The sequence below is a fragment of the Ovis canadensis genome, chromosome 3, assembly GCF_042477335.2.
Source record: "Ovis canadensis isolate MfBH-ARS-UI-01 breed Bighorn chromosome 3, ARS-UI_OviCan_v2, whole genome shotgun sequence".
Classification (NCBI taxonomy): domain Eukaryota; kingdom Metazoa; phylum Chordata; class Mammalia; order Artiodactyla; family Bovidae; genus Ovis; species Ovis canadensis.
Window position 1 is genome coordinate 171,979,141 of NC_091247.1, and position 16,561 is coordinate 171,995,701.

The window sequence follows — 16,561 nt, forward strand, 5'->3', positions numbered from 1 at the left end:
CTTAAACTATTTTCACTTCTGTTGCTAACCTTAGTTTGAGTGCATGGTAGTGGGGAAGGTTATTTTGAGCACAGCCTTTGGAGTCTGAAGGCAGGTCCCTGACCCTCCAACGGTTTACTCTGACCTTGGTCAAATAGCTAAACCTCCCTAAACTTTGGTTTCTTAAACTGTGAAATGGAGATATAGTAATACCCTAAATTGCAAAATATAATGATGATTAAATGGGGTAAATGAAATTACTTGTTTCAAATGCTTAGAATAACTCCTGGCATATATTAATGAGCATCATTATTAAGTGGTCGAAATGGAAAAAGTATAGTTTGGATATGTGATCCTAAGTTTCTGGCTCTCTTATTCACTCTGTCTCCAGAATCCTCTCAGTTACCACATCTAGCGGTGAGCAACAGAGCAAAAACACCTCAGGAGTAACATTGCTTTCTGGACAAGGTTTTTCTTTTTTTGCCCTCCAGGGGCCGCTGTATTTCCCCGAAAGCTCGCGGGATACCTGGTTACCACGAGACCGTCGCCAGGCAACCGCGTGTACACATACACCCCGGGACGGGCCCGGGTCTCGTCAACATGGCGGCGCAAGGCACCTCCTCGGTCTCTTCACCAAACGTGTCTCCCACTTCAGTGTCGCCGCCGACTCTGCCCCCGCCCTCTACTGGGATTTCGAAGTCGCTCCTGGAGGCGAAGGCGAGCTCTTTGAGCCCACAGTCTCTCTCGGCCGGCCACGAGGACTTGTTGCCCCTCGCAGTATTTTATGGGCCGCTGGACGCAAAAAACCCACTCCTGGCCTCCTGTGAGAAGGAGATTCAGGAGTTGCTAGACTTCATGAAGAGAAAGAAGACTTTAGCTACAACGGAGGAACAGAAATATGAGTTCCACCGGCTTTGGTAAGCAGAGCCAGGGCCCTGGGGCGGGTGCTGTCCGGAGAAGACAACACCAGAGGAGGAGATGCTGTGAGGAGGCAGGCGGTGGTCCCTGGAGCTTGTCGGTGTTGCGGATGGAGAACCTGGCCAAAGGGCCCGGAGATATACACAAAGTTTAAGAAGTGAAGACTCGTCGCTATTACAGTCCTTATTGCCTGGTAAATGTGTCTTGACTTCCTGCTCGGGTCAGAATAAAAGTCAAGAAAGAAATATTTCATATTTCACCAGTTCACATGATTCAGCATTTGTTCTGAGTGTCATCTAGTTGCCAATGCATGCCACGGAACTTTTGGCTCACTCACAGTTTTCACAACTTTTCACGTTGTGGGTACAGTTTTGTATATGGAGGGAAAGGAATAACTTTGAGGTCACGCGGGTTCATGAAAAACTTAATTCTTGATGCCATGAAGTATGTCATTCTGTGAACATTTGTACTTTATTCCTTTTTCAACTGCTACTATTAATAGCATCACAGTAACTTGTTCTTGATTTTGTGACTCATTTTGCACGTTTGCCTTTTTTGGATTCCATCACCATGTTATTATCTCGAACTGCAGACTACCTGTTTTTAAGGCTCTTTCCTGTTTGTGTTAACCATCTTTCTTTCTCAGTCAAAACACATTGCAAATGGAACAGTTAGAAATGTAGGCAAGTGGCGAAGAATGCTAGAATAGTCAATAGTTTCATCTTATATTTTTCATCTGTGTATTTAATATGAAGAAATAGTTTTAACTTATATTTGTTATTCATTCATGGATTTAATTGCATATTTATTGAGCACTTCCTAAATATCAGGTTCCATTCCAGGAACTAGGAAAACATCAAGTTAAAAAAATATACAAATTCATATCCCCATGGAGTATGTATTTTTGTGTCTACAAACAGCCACTAAAGAAATAAGTAAGGAAATTATTTTATAAGGAGGTAAGTGCTAGAAAATTAGAGAAAATTAGAGCAGGGAGGAAGATAATGATATCAGGTGGGTGTTATAATTTAAAATGGGATGGCAGGGAACATGGTCAGGGAAAGTCAGGAAAAGTGGCCTTTGAGAAAGATGAGAGGGAGGTATGGTAGCAAATGATAAGATTTCTGTACAAAGAGTTGGCCACACTGGGAGAATGGCAAGTGTGAAGGTCTTGGGGTGCGATTGTGACTGTGGGATGAACATGTTTGGGCAGCAGTGAGGGAGATGAAGAGTTAGTTTTTAGATATATTAAGGTTGAGATGTAATTCACCATCCAGGTAGAGTTATTTGTAGGTAGTTGGATATGTGGAGTCTGGGGGTCAGAGGAGAAATACATTTGGGATTCATCAGCGTATGGATGACATTTAAACTTTGACATTTGATGGAATAGCTAAGGGAGTGAGTGTAGATGGAGAAGAAGAGAGTCCAAGGACTCAACTTTGGAACCCTCCAACACTGACAAGTGTAGTAGAAGGGAAGAGACTGGTAGAGACAAATAAGGAGTGGCCAAAGAGGTAGAGGAAATCCAGTGGTGTATTGGAAGCCAAGTAGAGAAAGTGCTTTAAGAAGGAAGGAATGACCAGTCAATTGTGACATCCTGCTGATGGGCCAAGTAAAATGAAAACCAAGAATTGACTAAGGGAAGTACATTACATGGCTAAGATACATGTGCGCACATGTGGGCTAAGTTGGTTCAGTTGTGTCTGACTTTTTGCAACTCCATGGATTGTAGCTGGCCAGGCTCCTCTGTCCGTGGGATTCTTTAGGCAAGAATACTGGAGTGGGTTGCCATGCCCTCTTCCAGGGGATCTTCCCCACCTAGGGATGGAACCTGCATCTCTTATATTTCCTGCATTGGCAGGTGGGTTCTTTACCACTAGCGCCACCTGCGAAGCTCAAGCTACATATGTTTGTATTTTGAATGTTTCCGTTTTTGTGCCTTAGATTATAGTTTATCTTTCCATCTCCACTACCAACATTCCAGTTCAAACCATTACCATCCCAAATTTTCTCCGCAGCTGCTTGAGTCTCAAATATATCCTTCACATGGCAATCAGGGTGACCTTTATAAACAAATCACCCACTCCCTTATCTAAAGATTTCTGTTTCCCATTGCTTTTAGAATAAAATTACGACTTTTTCTGGTGTCTTCCAGGGTCTGAAGCTCTGGCCTTGCCTGCCTCTTTCATCTCAGCTCATCCCTCACTTCTCTCCCAGGACTTTCCGGGAAATCAGACCTCTGTTTATCATCCCAGGGGCTTTATATTTGCTGCCTCCTTTGTTGGAAATGTTCTTTCCTCAATTTTTCAAGTATCCGGCTCCTTTTCTTCCAGGTCTTAGTTTGGTTGTTACCTCCTTAGAAGGTCTTTCATATCTAATGCAGGGTTCACCCATCAATTTATACTTTTATTAAATATTCATTTCTTTATGTATTGTCCATCTCTCCTGTTAGAATGTAAGCTTCCTGTTGAGTTTAGATGGTGATCCACTTTTTCATTGCTGTATCTCTAGCACCTAGCCTGAGGGTTGGGATATTGTGAACATTCAATGAATATTTGGCAATGAAATAATTTAAGAATTATCCTTTTTTTTTTCTCAATAATTGTTGATCTGGGTCAGTTGGTAAGTACAGTATTGGCCCCATAAACAGAGACTCACAAACATTAAGGATTGACATGGACCTTAGCCAACTAACTTCTCACATGTTTAGGTATTTATTTACAGAATAATTTTTTATTGAGTGCCTATTATATGCCAGGGCCTGCACTGTAGTTGTTGCTGTTTAGTTTCTAAGGCACGTCTGTCTCTTTTGGGCTCCAAAATCACTGTAGATGGTGACTGCAGCCATGAAATTAAAAGACGCTCACTCCTTGGAAGAAAAGTTATGACCAACCTAGATGGCATATTCAAAAGCAGAGACACTACTTTGCTGACTAAGGTCTGTCTAGTCAAGGCTATGGTTTTTCCAATAGTCATGTATGGATGTGAGAGTTGGACTGTGAAGAAGGCTGAGCACCAAAGAATAGATGCTTTTGAACTCTCGTGTTGGAGAAGACTCTTGAGAGTCCCTTGGACTGCAAGGAGATCCAACCAGTCCATTCTGAAGGAGATCAGCCCTGGGATTTCTTTGGAAGGAATGATGCTAAAGCTGAAACTCCAGTACTTTGGCCACCTCATGCGAAGAGTTGACTCATTGGAAAAGACTCTGATGCTGGGAGGGATTGGGGGCAGGAGGAGAAGGGGATGACAGAGGGTGAGATGGCTGGATGGCATCACTGACTCGATGGATGTGAATCTCAGTGAACCCCAGGAGTTGGTGATGGACAGGGAGGCCTGACGTGCTGTGATTCATGGGGTCGCAAAAGTCGGACACAACTGAGCGACTGAACTGAACTGAACTGAACTGAGACTGTAGCCCGCCAGGATCCTCTGTCCATGGGACTTTCTAGGCAAGAATACTAGAGTGAGTTGTTATTTCCTTCTTCAGGGGATCTTCCCAACCCAAGGATGGAACCCCATCTCCTGCTTGGCAGGCGAATTCTTTACCACTGAGCCACCACGGAAGCTCTAGGGCCTGCACCAATTATGGGTTATACAGTGATGAGCAAAATAGATATGGGAATCTGTGCTCATGGAGAGAGGGAGATAGGCTTTTAATGAGTCACTTTTAATAAGTGAAGGCTTTTAATAAGTCAACACACAAACAACAAGCACTGTGAAGGAAGAAGCTACTGAGAATTTACATGTGCCATGTATTGCCCTAAGTCCTGGGGATTCAGCAATGAACAAGACAAAAACCTCTTGCCCTCTTGGTGCTTATATTCTAGAGGGGGACATAAACAATAAACATATTAAATAAGTACATTTTGTGGTGTCCTAGAAAGTGATAAATGCTAGGGAGAAAAAGAGAGGAAAAGTTATGGAGTGGGAGACAGGAGGTTGCAATCTTCAATAAGGTGGTTAGAGTAGATAACACTTGAGCATAGGCTTAACGGGAACATAGTGGAGACCTGCTTTCAAATGAATGGTGAAGGAGGTGACATGAAGCTGAGATTAGAAGGCTGCCCGGCAGTCAACCAGCAAGGAAAAAGAGGATAAACAGAAGGAACAATCATGTGGGAGGATCTTGGCAGGAAAGAGGCGGGAGCCTTTGGAGGAGCAGACAGAAGCCTATTTAGCACAATATGGAGAGTGTGGGTGCAGTGGTATGAGATGAGATTAGAGGAGTAGATAGGGGTGTGCAAGGTTTTAGAGGCCATTTATAGAGTTTACATTTACTCCAAAGGCAATGAGAAATCATTGCTTAGTTTTTGGCAAAGAATTAACCATATATGATTTTGTTTTAAAATATGTTGTTGACTTAATACAAATGGAGTAATGATGGCAATGTGGAGACCAGTTAGGAGTACTGGAGGTAGGAGTTGCTTTTATAACATATTTGACAAGATGGTTATTTTTTAAAATAAAAAATTGCTTATTTTTATAACTGTAGAGTCTTATATAAGTATAAAATTTGTAGTACCTAAAATACAGATTTTGATCATACCAGCAATGTTCTTATATTTGGAGTGCGATGTATTTTAAAGGCATGCTTTTGTTGTAAGCACACAGAATTTTGATATTCTTTTTATATAGTTACGTTTTTCTGCTTTGCTGCTGCTGCTGCTGCTAAGTCGCTTCAGTCGTGTCCGACTCTGTGCGACCTCATAGACGGTAGCCCACCAGGCTCCTCCGTCCCTGGGATTCTCCAGGCAAGAACATTGGAGTGGGTTGCCATTTCCTTGTCCAATGCATGAAAGTGAAAAGTGAAAGTGAAGTCACTCAGTCATGTCCAACTCTTAGTGACCCCATGGACTGCAGCCCACCAGGCTCCTCCACCCATGGGATTTTCCAGGCAAGAGTACTGGAGTGGGGTGCCATTGCCTTCTCCTTTCTGCTTTAGAAAATTCTAAATATCCAGCAACAGTTGTAATCAAATAGCAATCAAAAGTGTATTAACAACATTTCTTAAATGATATGTGTTACATATTATGTTATATTTTTCCTATTTAATCGTTATGTAAGCCATTTCCCAATAAGCAATTTTAACTTGAACTTATGGCTCACTTAAAAAAAAAGGGAAATTCTGTTATGAGTGATTTATGAAGTTGGTATTTTTCTTTTATGAATAACAGACCTACTCATCATTATCTCATCTGTAAGGTTTGGGAAGAAAGAACTCTTTCAACTATGTAATTTAAGAATTCTTGGATTTACTATATTTATTATAATGCATTTCATGAAACAGAAATCAAAGTGAAAAAGGCAAAACAAACCCAAACACATTTACCTTTTTAAACTTCTGTGGGCTGTGTTTTCCACACTCTTTATTTGGCATGATTACATGTATATATTTTACTACCCTTAAATATTATTAATGTGTCCATGAAGGCAGGAATACCCTGTATCCGCCTCCTCTCTTGTCACTGAGCTATTATCATTTAATTTTTTTTTTTTTTGAAAGTCGCTCAGTTGTATGTGACTCTTTGAGACCCCATGGACTGTAGTCCTTGGAATTCTCCAGGTCGGAATACTGGAGTGGGTAGCCTTTCCCTTCTCCAGGGGATCTTCCCAACCCAGGGATCGAACCCAGGTCTCTCACGTTGCAGGTGTATTCTTTACTAGCTGAGCCATAAGGGAAGCCCAAGAATACTGGATTGGGTATCCTAGCCCTTCTCCAGGGGATCTTCCCAACCCAGGAATTGAACCGGGGTCTCCTGCATTGCAGGCAGATTCTTTACCAACTGAGCCATCAGGGAAGCCCCATCATTTAGGTAATTCATTGACTTTTATTTTTTTACATGTTTTTGTTGAGATTGTTCCATTAATACCCCGATGTGTACCTGATAAGTACTTGAGCCATCTTCAGTCCTTGAGTTTAGCTTCTTGCCTATATTAGTCAGCTTGGGCTACTAAGAATACTGGAGAGGGTTGCCATGCCCTCCTCCAGGGGGTGTTCCTGACCCAGGGATCAAACCCGCATCTCCTGCATCTCCTGCATTGTAGGCAGATTCTTTACCAACTGGGAAGCCCAATTACTAACTTCAGTTCAGTTCAGTTGCTCAGTTGTGTCGGATTCTTTGCGATCCATGGACTGCAGCACCCCAGGCCTCCCTATCCATCACCAATTCCCGGAACTTACTCAAACTCATGTTCATCAAGTCAGTGATGCCATCCAACCATCTCATCCTCTGTCATCCCCTTCTCCTGCCTTCAATCTTTCCCAGCATCCGGGTCTTTTCAAATGAGTCAGTTCTTCCATTCAGGTGGCCAAAGTATTGCACTTTCAGCTTTAGCATCAGCCCTTCCAATGAATATTCAGGACAGATTTCCTTTAGGATGGACTGGTTGGATCTCCTTACAGTTTAAGGGACTCTCAAGAGTGTTCTCCAACACCACAGTTCAAAAGCATCTATTCTTCAGTGCTCAGCTTTCTTTATAGTCCAACTTTCACATCCATACATGACTACTGGAAAAACCATAGCTTTGACTAGATGGACCTTTGTTGACAAAATAATGTCTCTGCTTTTTAATATGCTGTCTAGGTTGGTCATAACTTTTCTTCCAAGGAGTAAGCGTCTTTTAATTTCATGGCTGCAATCACCATCTGCAGTGAGCACTCAATAAATACTTGTTGACAGAAAGAATGAACGGATGAAGGACTAGGGAAAAGAACTCTTTGTTTTTATTTTATGCTTTTCTATAGAGAGTTCAAAGGTTCAACTGTCCAGTCAGTCCATTTAGGGTTATGTTTCCTATGTGGTTTCTAACCAGAGTTCAAAGGGAAGCAGATCGTTGCTTATTTTGTTCACCCATTTAGTTAATATTTACTCCTTCCCTCTCTCTTGGAAATTATAAATGCCTCTCTTAATAGTTGTCCAAGCCTATCTCATAAATTTTTAGGACAGGGAGGCCTGGAGTGCTGCGATTCATGGGGTTGCAAAGAGTCGGACACGACTGAGTGACTGAGCTGAACTGAACTGACATATACTAGATATTCACTACTCTTGGGGCTGGGCAGTGACTAAACCGATGAAGTCCTTGCTCTTAGGGAGTTTAGATTCCAGAGGACTGGAAGGCACAGTTATATGCTGGCTAAGAGTATAGATATACTCTGCCTCAGTTTGATCAGCTGTATATTTGGGATATTGATACTACCCATCTCAGTTTTGAAAATGGAATGAAAAATACTCATGTCAGCAAAAGACCCAGATTAGGCAACACAATATTGAAGGAGAAGAAATTTGGAGGACTGACATTACCTGACCTCCCCAGCATGGTATGGGGAAAGAATGGACAAACGGGTCAAAGGAACAGGATAAAGAGCCCAGAAAGATGTAAATGCAGTCAACTGGTCTTTCACAAAGGAGTGATGGCAATACAATGAAGCAAAGCCTTTTTAACAAATAGTGCTGTAATTGCACATCCACATGTGAAAATCGTATCTAGCTATAGACCTTACATCCTTCCCCCAAATTAACTCAAAATGGATCAAAAACCTAATGTAAATTCTATGCTATAAAACTCCTAGAAGATAATATAAGAGAAATCGAGATGACCTTTGATTTGGCAGTGGCTTTTGAGGTACAGCACTGAAGACATGATCCATGAAAGAAATAATTGATAAACTGGACTTCATGAAAATTAAATTTTTCTGCCCTGTAAAAGACATTGTCAATAGAATGAAAGCCAAGCCACAGACTGGGAGAAAAAACTTGCAAAAGACTTATTTGATAAAGGACTACTATCTAAAATATACATAGAACTCTTAAAAACTCAGCAATAGGAAAACAAACAACCTGATTTTAAAAATGGGCCACAAATCTTAGCAGACATCTACCCAAGGAAGATAAATAAATGACAAATAAATATATGAAAAGATGCTCAAAATTGTATGTTATCAGGAAGATGTAAGTTAAAACAACAGTGAGATACCACTACACACCTCTTAGCATGGCCAGAATCCAGAACACTGACAATACCAAATGCTTACAAGGATGTGGATCAATGGGAAAACTTTCATTCATTGCTGGTGGGAATGCAAATTGGTAAAGCCACTTTAGAAGACAGTTTGATGTTTTCTTGTAAAACTAAATATATTCTTCATATAATCCAGCAGTTGTGCTCCTTAGTATTTACCCAAAGGAGCTGAAAACATTCCATACAAAAATCTGCACATGGATGTTTATAAGTTTTATACAAATTGCTAAAACTTGGACACAAACAAGATGTCTCTCAGTAAGTAAACTGATAAACTGTGGCATGTATAGACAATGGAATATTATTCAGTGCTAAAAAGAAATGAGCTATCAAGCCATGGGAAAACATGGGTGAATCTTAAATCCTTATTACTAAGTGAAAGAAGCCATTTGAAAGTGCTACATATTGATACTATATGATTCCAACTATATGGCATCTTGAAAAAGGCAAAACTATAGAGAGAGTAGAAAGTTCAGTGGTTGTTGGGGTTATGGGAGCGAATGATGAATAGGCAGAGCACAGAAGACTTTTAGGGCAGTAAAACTACTCTCTATGATTCAATGGTGGATACAATTGTCCAAAGCCATATGATGGATGGCACCAAGAATAAACCCTAATGTAAATTAGGGACACTGGGTGATAATGATGTGTCAGTGTGTTAATTGTAACAAACGTACCACTTTGGTGAGTGATGTTAATAATGGAGGAGGCTGTGCATGTGCCGGAGATAGGGGTATATGGGGGAATCTCTATACATTCTGCTCAATTTTTCTGTGAATCTAGAACTACTTTAAAAAATAAAGTTGATTTTAAAAAATGCATACAAAGAGTCAGTCCCAGTGTTCATAGCAGCAATATTTATGATAACTAAGATATGGAAGCAACCTAGGTGTCCTTCAAGAGATGAATGGATAAAGAAGATGTGATACACACATGAACACACACACACACACACACACACACACAGAGGAATATTACTCAGCCATAAAAAGAATGAAACCTTGCCATTTGCAACAACATGGATAGACTTGGAGGGCATCATTATGTCAGGTGAAAGAAGTCAGCCAGAGAAAGACAAATACTTTATGATATCACTTATGTGTGGAATCTAAAAAATACAACAAACTAGTAACTATAATAACAAAGAAACAGGCTCACAGACATAGAGAACAAACTAGTGGTCACCAGTGGGGAGAGGGAAGGTGTGAGGGGCAAGATAGAGGTAGGGGATTAAGAGGTACAAACTACTATGTATGCTACAAGGATATATTGCATAGCACAGAAAATATAGTCACTGGTTGATAATAACTATAAATGGCATATAGCTTTTAAAAATTGTGAATCACTATGTCATAAATCTGAAACAAACTATATCTCAATAAAAATATTAAAATTTTAAAATCATTAAAAATACATATAAAGAGCTGTCAGTGCTTGGTACAAAGGAAATAATACTTATAACCATAATTACGTTTATCAATAATTAGACATTGACAATATGGCACATTAGAAAGTACAAGGGAGGAAGGATGGGGGGAAAGGATAGTTCGGGAGTTTGGGATGGACATGTACACACTGCTATATTTAAGAAGGATAACCAACAAGGACCTACTGTACAGCACAGGGAACTCTGCTTAATGTTATGGGGCAGCCTGGGTGGGAGGGGAGTGTGGGGGAGAATGGATCCATGTATCTGTATGGCTGAGCCCCTTCCCTGTTCACCTGAAACTGTCATAGCATTGTTAATTGGCTATACCCCAATACAAAATAAAAAGTTAAAAAAAAAAAGACTTAGCACAAGGTAAGTTTTTAAGGATTGCTTGCTAATTAATTTAGGTTTCCTGCTGACTTTGAAGATATTGTTTTATTTTATAATTTTTACAGTGCCACCTCTTTGTTTAATATCTGGACCAAATACGCCCCCCGGCTGCCAGCTGCCTATTACAACGAGAAGCTTCTGAAGGTTGGAGATAGACTTTGTGAAATGAAAGTAAGTACCTGTGGAGTAAAAAGAGCCCAAATGAAACTCATTTGGCTAATTATTATTATTGGATAGCATTCCTCTTTTACACCATTTGATTTTTTGTTGTTGTTGGAAAAACCCAAGGGAATATGTAAAAATTTTAATGAGGCACAGTGACAGAGAAAGTGTTCACTTTTAAATTTTGTAGTTGGGATTCTCCAGAGGTGAGTGGTTCCTGAACAGAAAGACAGTTGGCTGAGGCTGAGCAGGAGCACAGCCCATAGTTACCAGAGGGTGTGGTAGGCGCCCAACAGGAAATGCTGAGTCATCATGTTCCTACCTCATACAAAGGAGCCCAGACCACTTCCTGTTGTTTTTCACATGGCTGACCTTACCCACAGCTCTTGCAGGGCCTTGCTGCTGTGTTGCTTGTTTCCAGGTGCCTTGTTTCAGTGACCTTCAGCTCCTTCTCAACACTTTGCCGTATGTAATTGCAGCAGTCATTCCATACAGGCCCCAGTTCTTACTCAGTGTTGTATTCCAACCGAGTTCCTGCCTTATTTCTAGTTCCATTATCAATGCCCGGGTCTTGGATTGCTGCAGACTCACGGACTTGGTTTGATAAGATCACACCGAGGCTGGGTTTTCAGTTAATGAAAATGTGAATTTTTCCCCATAACCTCTGGCTTGGGCCCAAATTATTCCAAGTTAAATATGATATCTTTGGCACATGTATTAATAGGTTCCTTGGACCAAGTGTTATTTTATACAAAGTGATTTTAGGCCAGACATGGGAGGTATTCTGTCTGTTACCAAGCCAGGTCCGTTTTCCTGACATGAAGCGAGCCAAGTACTGAGCCGCTGAGGTTTGCAGCAGAGAAACAGTTTATTCACAAGGCAACCAGGCAAGGAACAAGTCAGAGATCTGCCTCCTGGAAAGCGAGGGAGTTGGGATATTTATGAGATATCAACAGTGTGGTCTTAGGCTCAGGGAAAGGTGTTTGGAGGTAGGGGGAAAGGTGAGGTAGTCGGAGTTCTGCACAGGAACACCTGGGTTATGTGTGTATTCAGAATGGAGGTGCATAGCCTGACGGGAGCCCAGAGCTTTTCAGCCTCTGATGTCAAAAGGCTGGTCAAAAGATGCCTGGGCAGGCCTAATTTTAGGATTGGGGATCCCAACCTTCCCCCAGTTGGCTGGCTCTAGGCAAGAGCTGACTCTAGTTCCTGCAAAACAACTGGACAGCCTGAAGCTGTCCGTTCAGTTCAGTTGCTCAGTCATGTCTGACTCTGTGACCCCATGGACTGCAGTACCCCAGACTTCCCTATCCATCACCAACTCCCAGAGCTTCCTCAAACTCATGTCCATCAAGTCAGTGATGCCATACAACCATCTCATCCTCTGTTCCATTCTCCTCCTGCTTCCAATCTTTCCCAGCATCAGGGTCTTTTCCAATGGGTCAGTTCTTCCCATCAGGTGACCGAAGTATTGGATTTCAGCTTCACTGTCAGTCCTTCAAATGAATATTCAGGACAGATTTCCTTTAGGACGGACTGGTTCGATCTCCTTGCAGTCCAGGGGACTCTCAAGAGTCTTCTCCAACACCACAGTTCAAAAACATCAATTTTTTGGTGCTCAGCTTTCTTTATACTCCAACTCTCACATTCATACATGACTACTGGAAAAACCACAGCTCTGACTAAATGGACTTTTGTCGGCAAAGTAATGTCTATGCATCTTAATATGCTGTCCAGATGGGTCATAGCTTTTCTTCCAAGGAGCAAGGGTTTTTAATTTCATGGCTGCAGTCAGCATCTGCAGTGATTTTGGACCCCCTCAAAATAAAGTCTATCACAATGTTTCCATTGTTTCCCCATCTATTTGCCATGAAGTGATGGGACCAGATGCCATGATCTTTGTTTTTTGAATTTTGAATTTTAAGTCAACTTTTTCACTCTCCTCTTTCACTTTCATCGAGAGGCTCTTTAGTTCTTTGCTTTCTGCCATGAAGGTGGGAACGTACACAGTAAAGGAAAGAAAGAAAGAAAAAAAGAACTAAAGCTATCTTAATCAGTGAGGGTAGTTTACAAACAAAGGGCTTTTAACAAACTCTTCCCTTATCTGTTGTTCTGTAAGACAAGCTCATGAATTTCTCTTTGTTGTGAGCCTCTCTTAACTCTTTGGGGGCACAGTTTCAAATGTCTTACGTCTACAGTTTCTCAGCTTCATTTTCCTCCTCCATTTCTATTTTCTGGGCTTGAATCTTTTTGGAAATTTACTGAATAGAGGCAAAGATGCAGAGGAACTTGCATAAGGGAGCACTAAGATCTATTTTCAGCTGCCCAAATTAAAGAATCCTCTCAGCTCCATGTAATTGGACTATGGTTCTTAGAGACTTGAAAATGCAGAGTTTGGGAAACTACAGAAAAAGAAACCAAGTGAGATCCAACTTGTAAGCTATATTCATGTGAAATGGAATAACAGTTTTCATAAGAATTAGATGAGTGCCCTGCTCTTTATTTTTATGCTTCTTCTCAATATAATGAGGCTTCCCTGGTACTTCATATGGTAAGGAATCTGCCTGCAATGCAGGAGACCTGGGTTTAATACTTGGGTCAGGAAGATCCCCTGGAGAAAGAAATGGCACCCCACTCCAGTATTCTTACCTGGAGAATTTCATAATAAGGAGCTGGTGATATACAACACAGTCTGAGGTTGTTTCAGGAGTATCCAGATGGGTGGACGGAGGAAGAAGGAACATGTTAGAAGTTGATAAAGCAAGTTGATAATCGGTATTGGCCAAGCATTCAGAGTATTTCAGGTAGAATATCTAAAAGATTTACTAAAGAAACAAAGAAAATGTTTTAACTACTTTTCACTGATGGGAAAGTGGGCCGGTAAAGGTATTTATAACTCTGGAAACAAACTTGAGTGGTTACTTTGGTTTCTAGAATCTATTTTTATTTTAGTTACAGTAAAGCTCATCTTGTTGGACTACTCTTGTTTTGAACCTAGATTTGAATTCATTATGTGAATCAAGTTAGAGTGGAAAAGATTCAGAATTAATTAGTGAGCAAGTAACAAACAAGTCAATAGAAATAGGAACAAAAGAGCGTTTTGACTCTGAATCTGCGGAGGGGCAAGGTAACCCAAGAGGCAGTTCACACCCAGGGCAGCTGCTCTTCCTGGAAACACAGTCACATGGGAAGAAGCAGAGGAAGGGCTGTAGCTGACTCATCTGTGGAACCCTGCTGGCATCCACTGCCCTGAAACTCTCCAGGTCAGCTGTGCCCTGTGGGCTTCAGAAATGAGGCATCTGACTTTGTAATGGGAACCTAAGCATGCATTAGAACTGACAAGAATCGGTAACTAACAACAGCTCAGACTGATTGGTCCTGATGTAACTTCAGAAATGGGACACGAAAGAGCCAGCTCATCACCTGCAATCTTCTCTTCTCTTCTCCCTTCTTTCTTTTCTTCCTTCCTTTTTTTCTTTTTTTCCTCTTCCTTCTTTTCTCTACCCACCCCCATTTTTTCTCCTCTTTCTAGCTGCCCTCCCCCACCTGTCCTTTCTTTTTTTGGAGCTTAGGAGGTATCAGAGAAGCAAGGCTGGTTAAACACCTCCTCCACCTCTGTGATTGAGTTGGTGGATTACTATCCTCTGTTGAGGTTGAACCTGTTGGATTTTGAGTATATCCAGGTATTACCACACACAATGCCCTGGGAAGTATCCTCGTCTTTGAAGTCTCATCTCACAATTGGTTTGTTGTGAGGAGAATTAAATAATGCACATGAATTGCCAAGAACAGTGTCTGTCACGGGTGTGTTTGGAAATAGTTGTGATAATGTTAGTAATGATGTCATGGTGGAAGTAATAGTGATCATAGTAATTATCAACATTGCCGTCATTGAGAATAATACAAATGTTGGGTGTGCTAAGTTGCTTCAGTCATGTCTGAGTCTTTGTGACCCTGCCAGGCTCCTCTGTCCATGGGATTCTCCAGGCAAAAATACCTGAATGGGTTATCATTCCCTCCTCTGGGGAATCTTTTCGACTCTAGGGATCAAACCCATGTCTCTTCTGTTTCTTGCATTGGCAGGTGGGTTCTTTAGCACTAGCGCCTCCTGGGAAACCCAATATCACCTAATTTTAATAATGGTAAGAAAAATGGTATTTTAAAACCTTCATCGAGCTCCCCTTTTTTTTATTTCAGGAATATAAATTGGCCCTTTTACAATGCTATGGCAGATATCTTCAGCAGTTCAGCATCAACTTTGATGAGAATAAAGCAGACGTGAATCAATTCAAAACTGTCTTTTTCCCAAAAGGCTTTGGAGACAAAACTGCACCACATACAGTAAGATGAAAGTGGTAGCTAAAATAGCTACCATTTATGATTAGCTATGCAACAGTCTGTCCTTTAGCTGACAGCTTCTCAGTGTCTTTCATTTGCCTCGTGTGGTATTTACCTGTGTACTATAAGTTGCTTAATAAATATTTTCTGTGCTGGATGAGAAAGTGTACTCATTAACTTTTGTAAAGATGCTTTGGAGATTTTGTCACTATAATCACTTATTCATCCAGTAGGCAGTTTTATTATTATTATTATTATAACTAATATTGGTAAAATGCTTTTACTCTTCAAAGTACTTTGGAAAACATTGGCTTCTCACAATAACTCTATGAGTTAGATACTGTTATTATCCCTATTGTATAAGAGAGAAAAAGAAAGCTAATCACACAGTATAATAACTAGTGACTCTGGAGAGGAAACATAGATCTTTTGATATGAAAAAAAAATGCTTTTTTCTAGTATACCAGCATTATTATGTTAATTACTACTGATGAGTCACTGGTTGAGCAGTTACCATGTGCTAGGTAGTCTTCTAAATGCTTTATATGAACTGTTATCTTGCAGCCTCATTGCAGTCCTAAGAGATGGGTACTATTATGCCTCTTTTACAGATAAGAAACTGAGGTTTATTGGAGAGTAAAAAACCTAGTCGTTTTAAAGCCATAGACACAGTTGGTGTTTCAACCCTAATTCGTCTGAATCCGAGGCTGTGTTATTCCAAACTTAATGATTGTTCTAGGTCTTGAAAACAACATGTGGTTTAATAAGCAGAAATGTTGAAGCATGTTTGAAGGCACATTCAGTTTGCCTGTGACACAAGTACATGAATGAGAATACTGGGCAGTGTGAGTTGGTGCTTAATATGGAGAGGAGGGGTGGGGATCCTGATACCAAGAAATAATTGGAACACTAGCTGATTGTCCTACAGCTCAACTCGATTCTGACTCTATGAGGAGATAGAATCAGATCCCACAGGTTAAGGGTTCAGTCTTAGAAGACCACTTCCCATTCTACCCAATCCCATACTCACTTCAGATGCCAGTTGCAAGCTCCAGTTGTGACCTCTATTTCTGACTGACTGGCTATAAGTCAGAGGTTCCTGCGACCCATCCTTGGGTTCAATAATTTGCTTTAGTGGCTCATGGAACTTGTGAAAACATTTTAGTTATTAGATTACAGGTTTATTGTAAACGGACATAATGTAACTCAGGAACAGCTAGAGGGAAGAGGTACATAGAACAAGGCATGGGGAGAGGGAGTAGGGCTTCCATGGCCCCTGCAGGCACCCCACTCCCAGCACCTCTGTGTGTTCAGCATCTTGGAAACTTC

The 16,561-nt window shown here is 40.9% G+C and overlaps 1 protein-coding gene across 1 annotated transcript in view; it reads left to right on the plus strand.

Annotated features, from left to right (window-relative positions):
* The first annotated feature begins 522 nt into the window (after window positions 1-522).
* The window catches only part of CFAP54 (cilia and flagella associated protein 54), a 325,750-nt gene continuing 309,711 nt past the window's right edge, over window positions 523-16,561 (plus strand). The window contains exons 1-3 of the mRNA XM_069585110.1: window positions 523-896; window positions 10,801-10,906; window positions 15,092-15,235. Coding sequence (XP_069441211.1) covers window positions 580-896; window positions 10,801-10,906; window positions 15,092-15,235 — 567 coding nt within the window. The 5' untranslated portion in view covers window positions 523-579. The remainder of the gene's footprint in view (window positions 897-10,800; window positions 10,907-15,091; window positions 15,236-16,561) is intronic.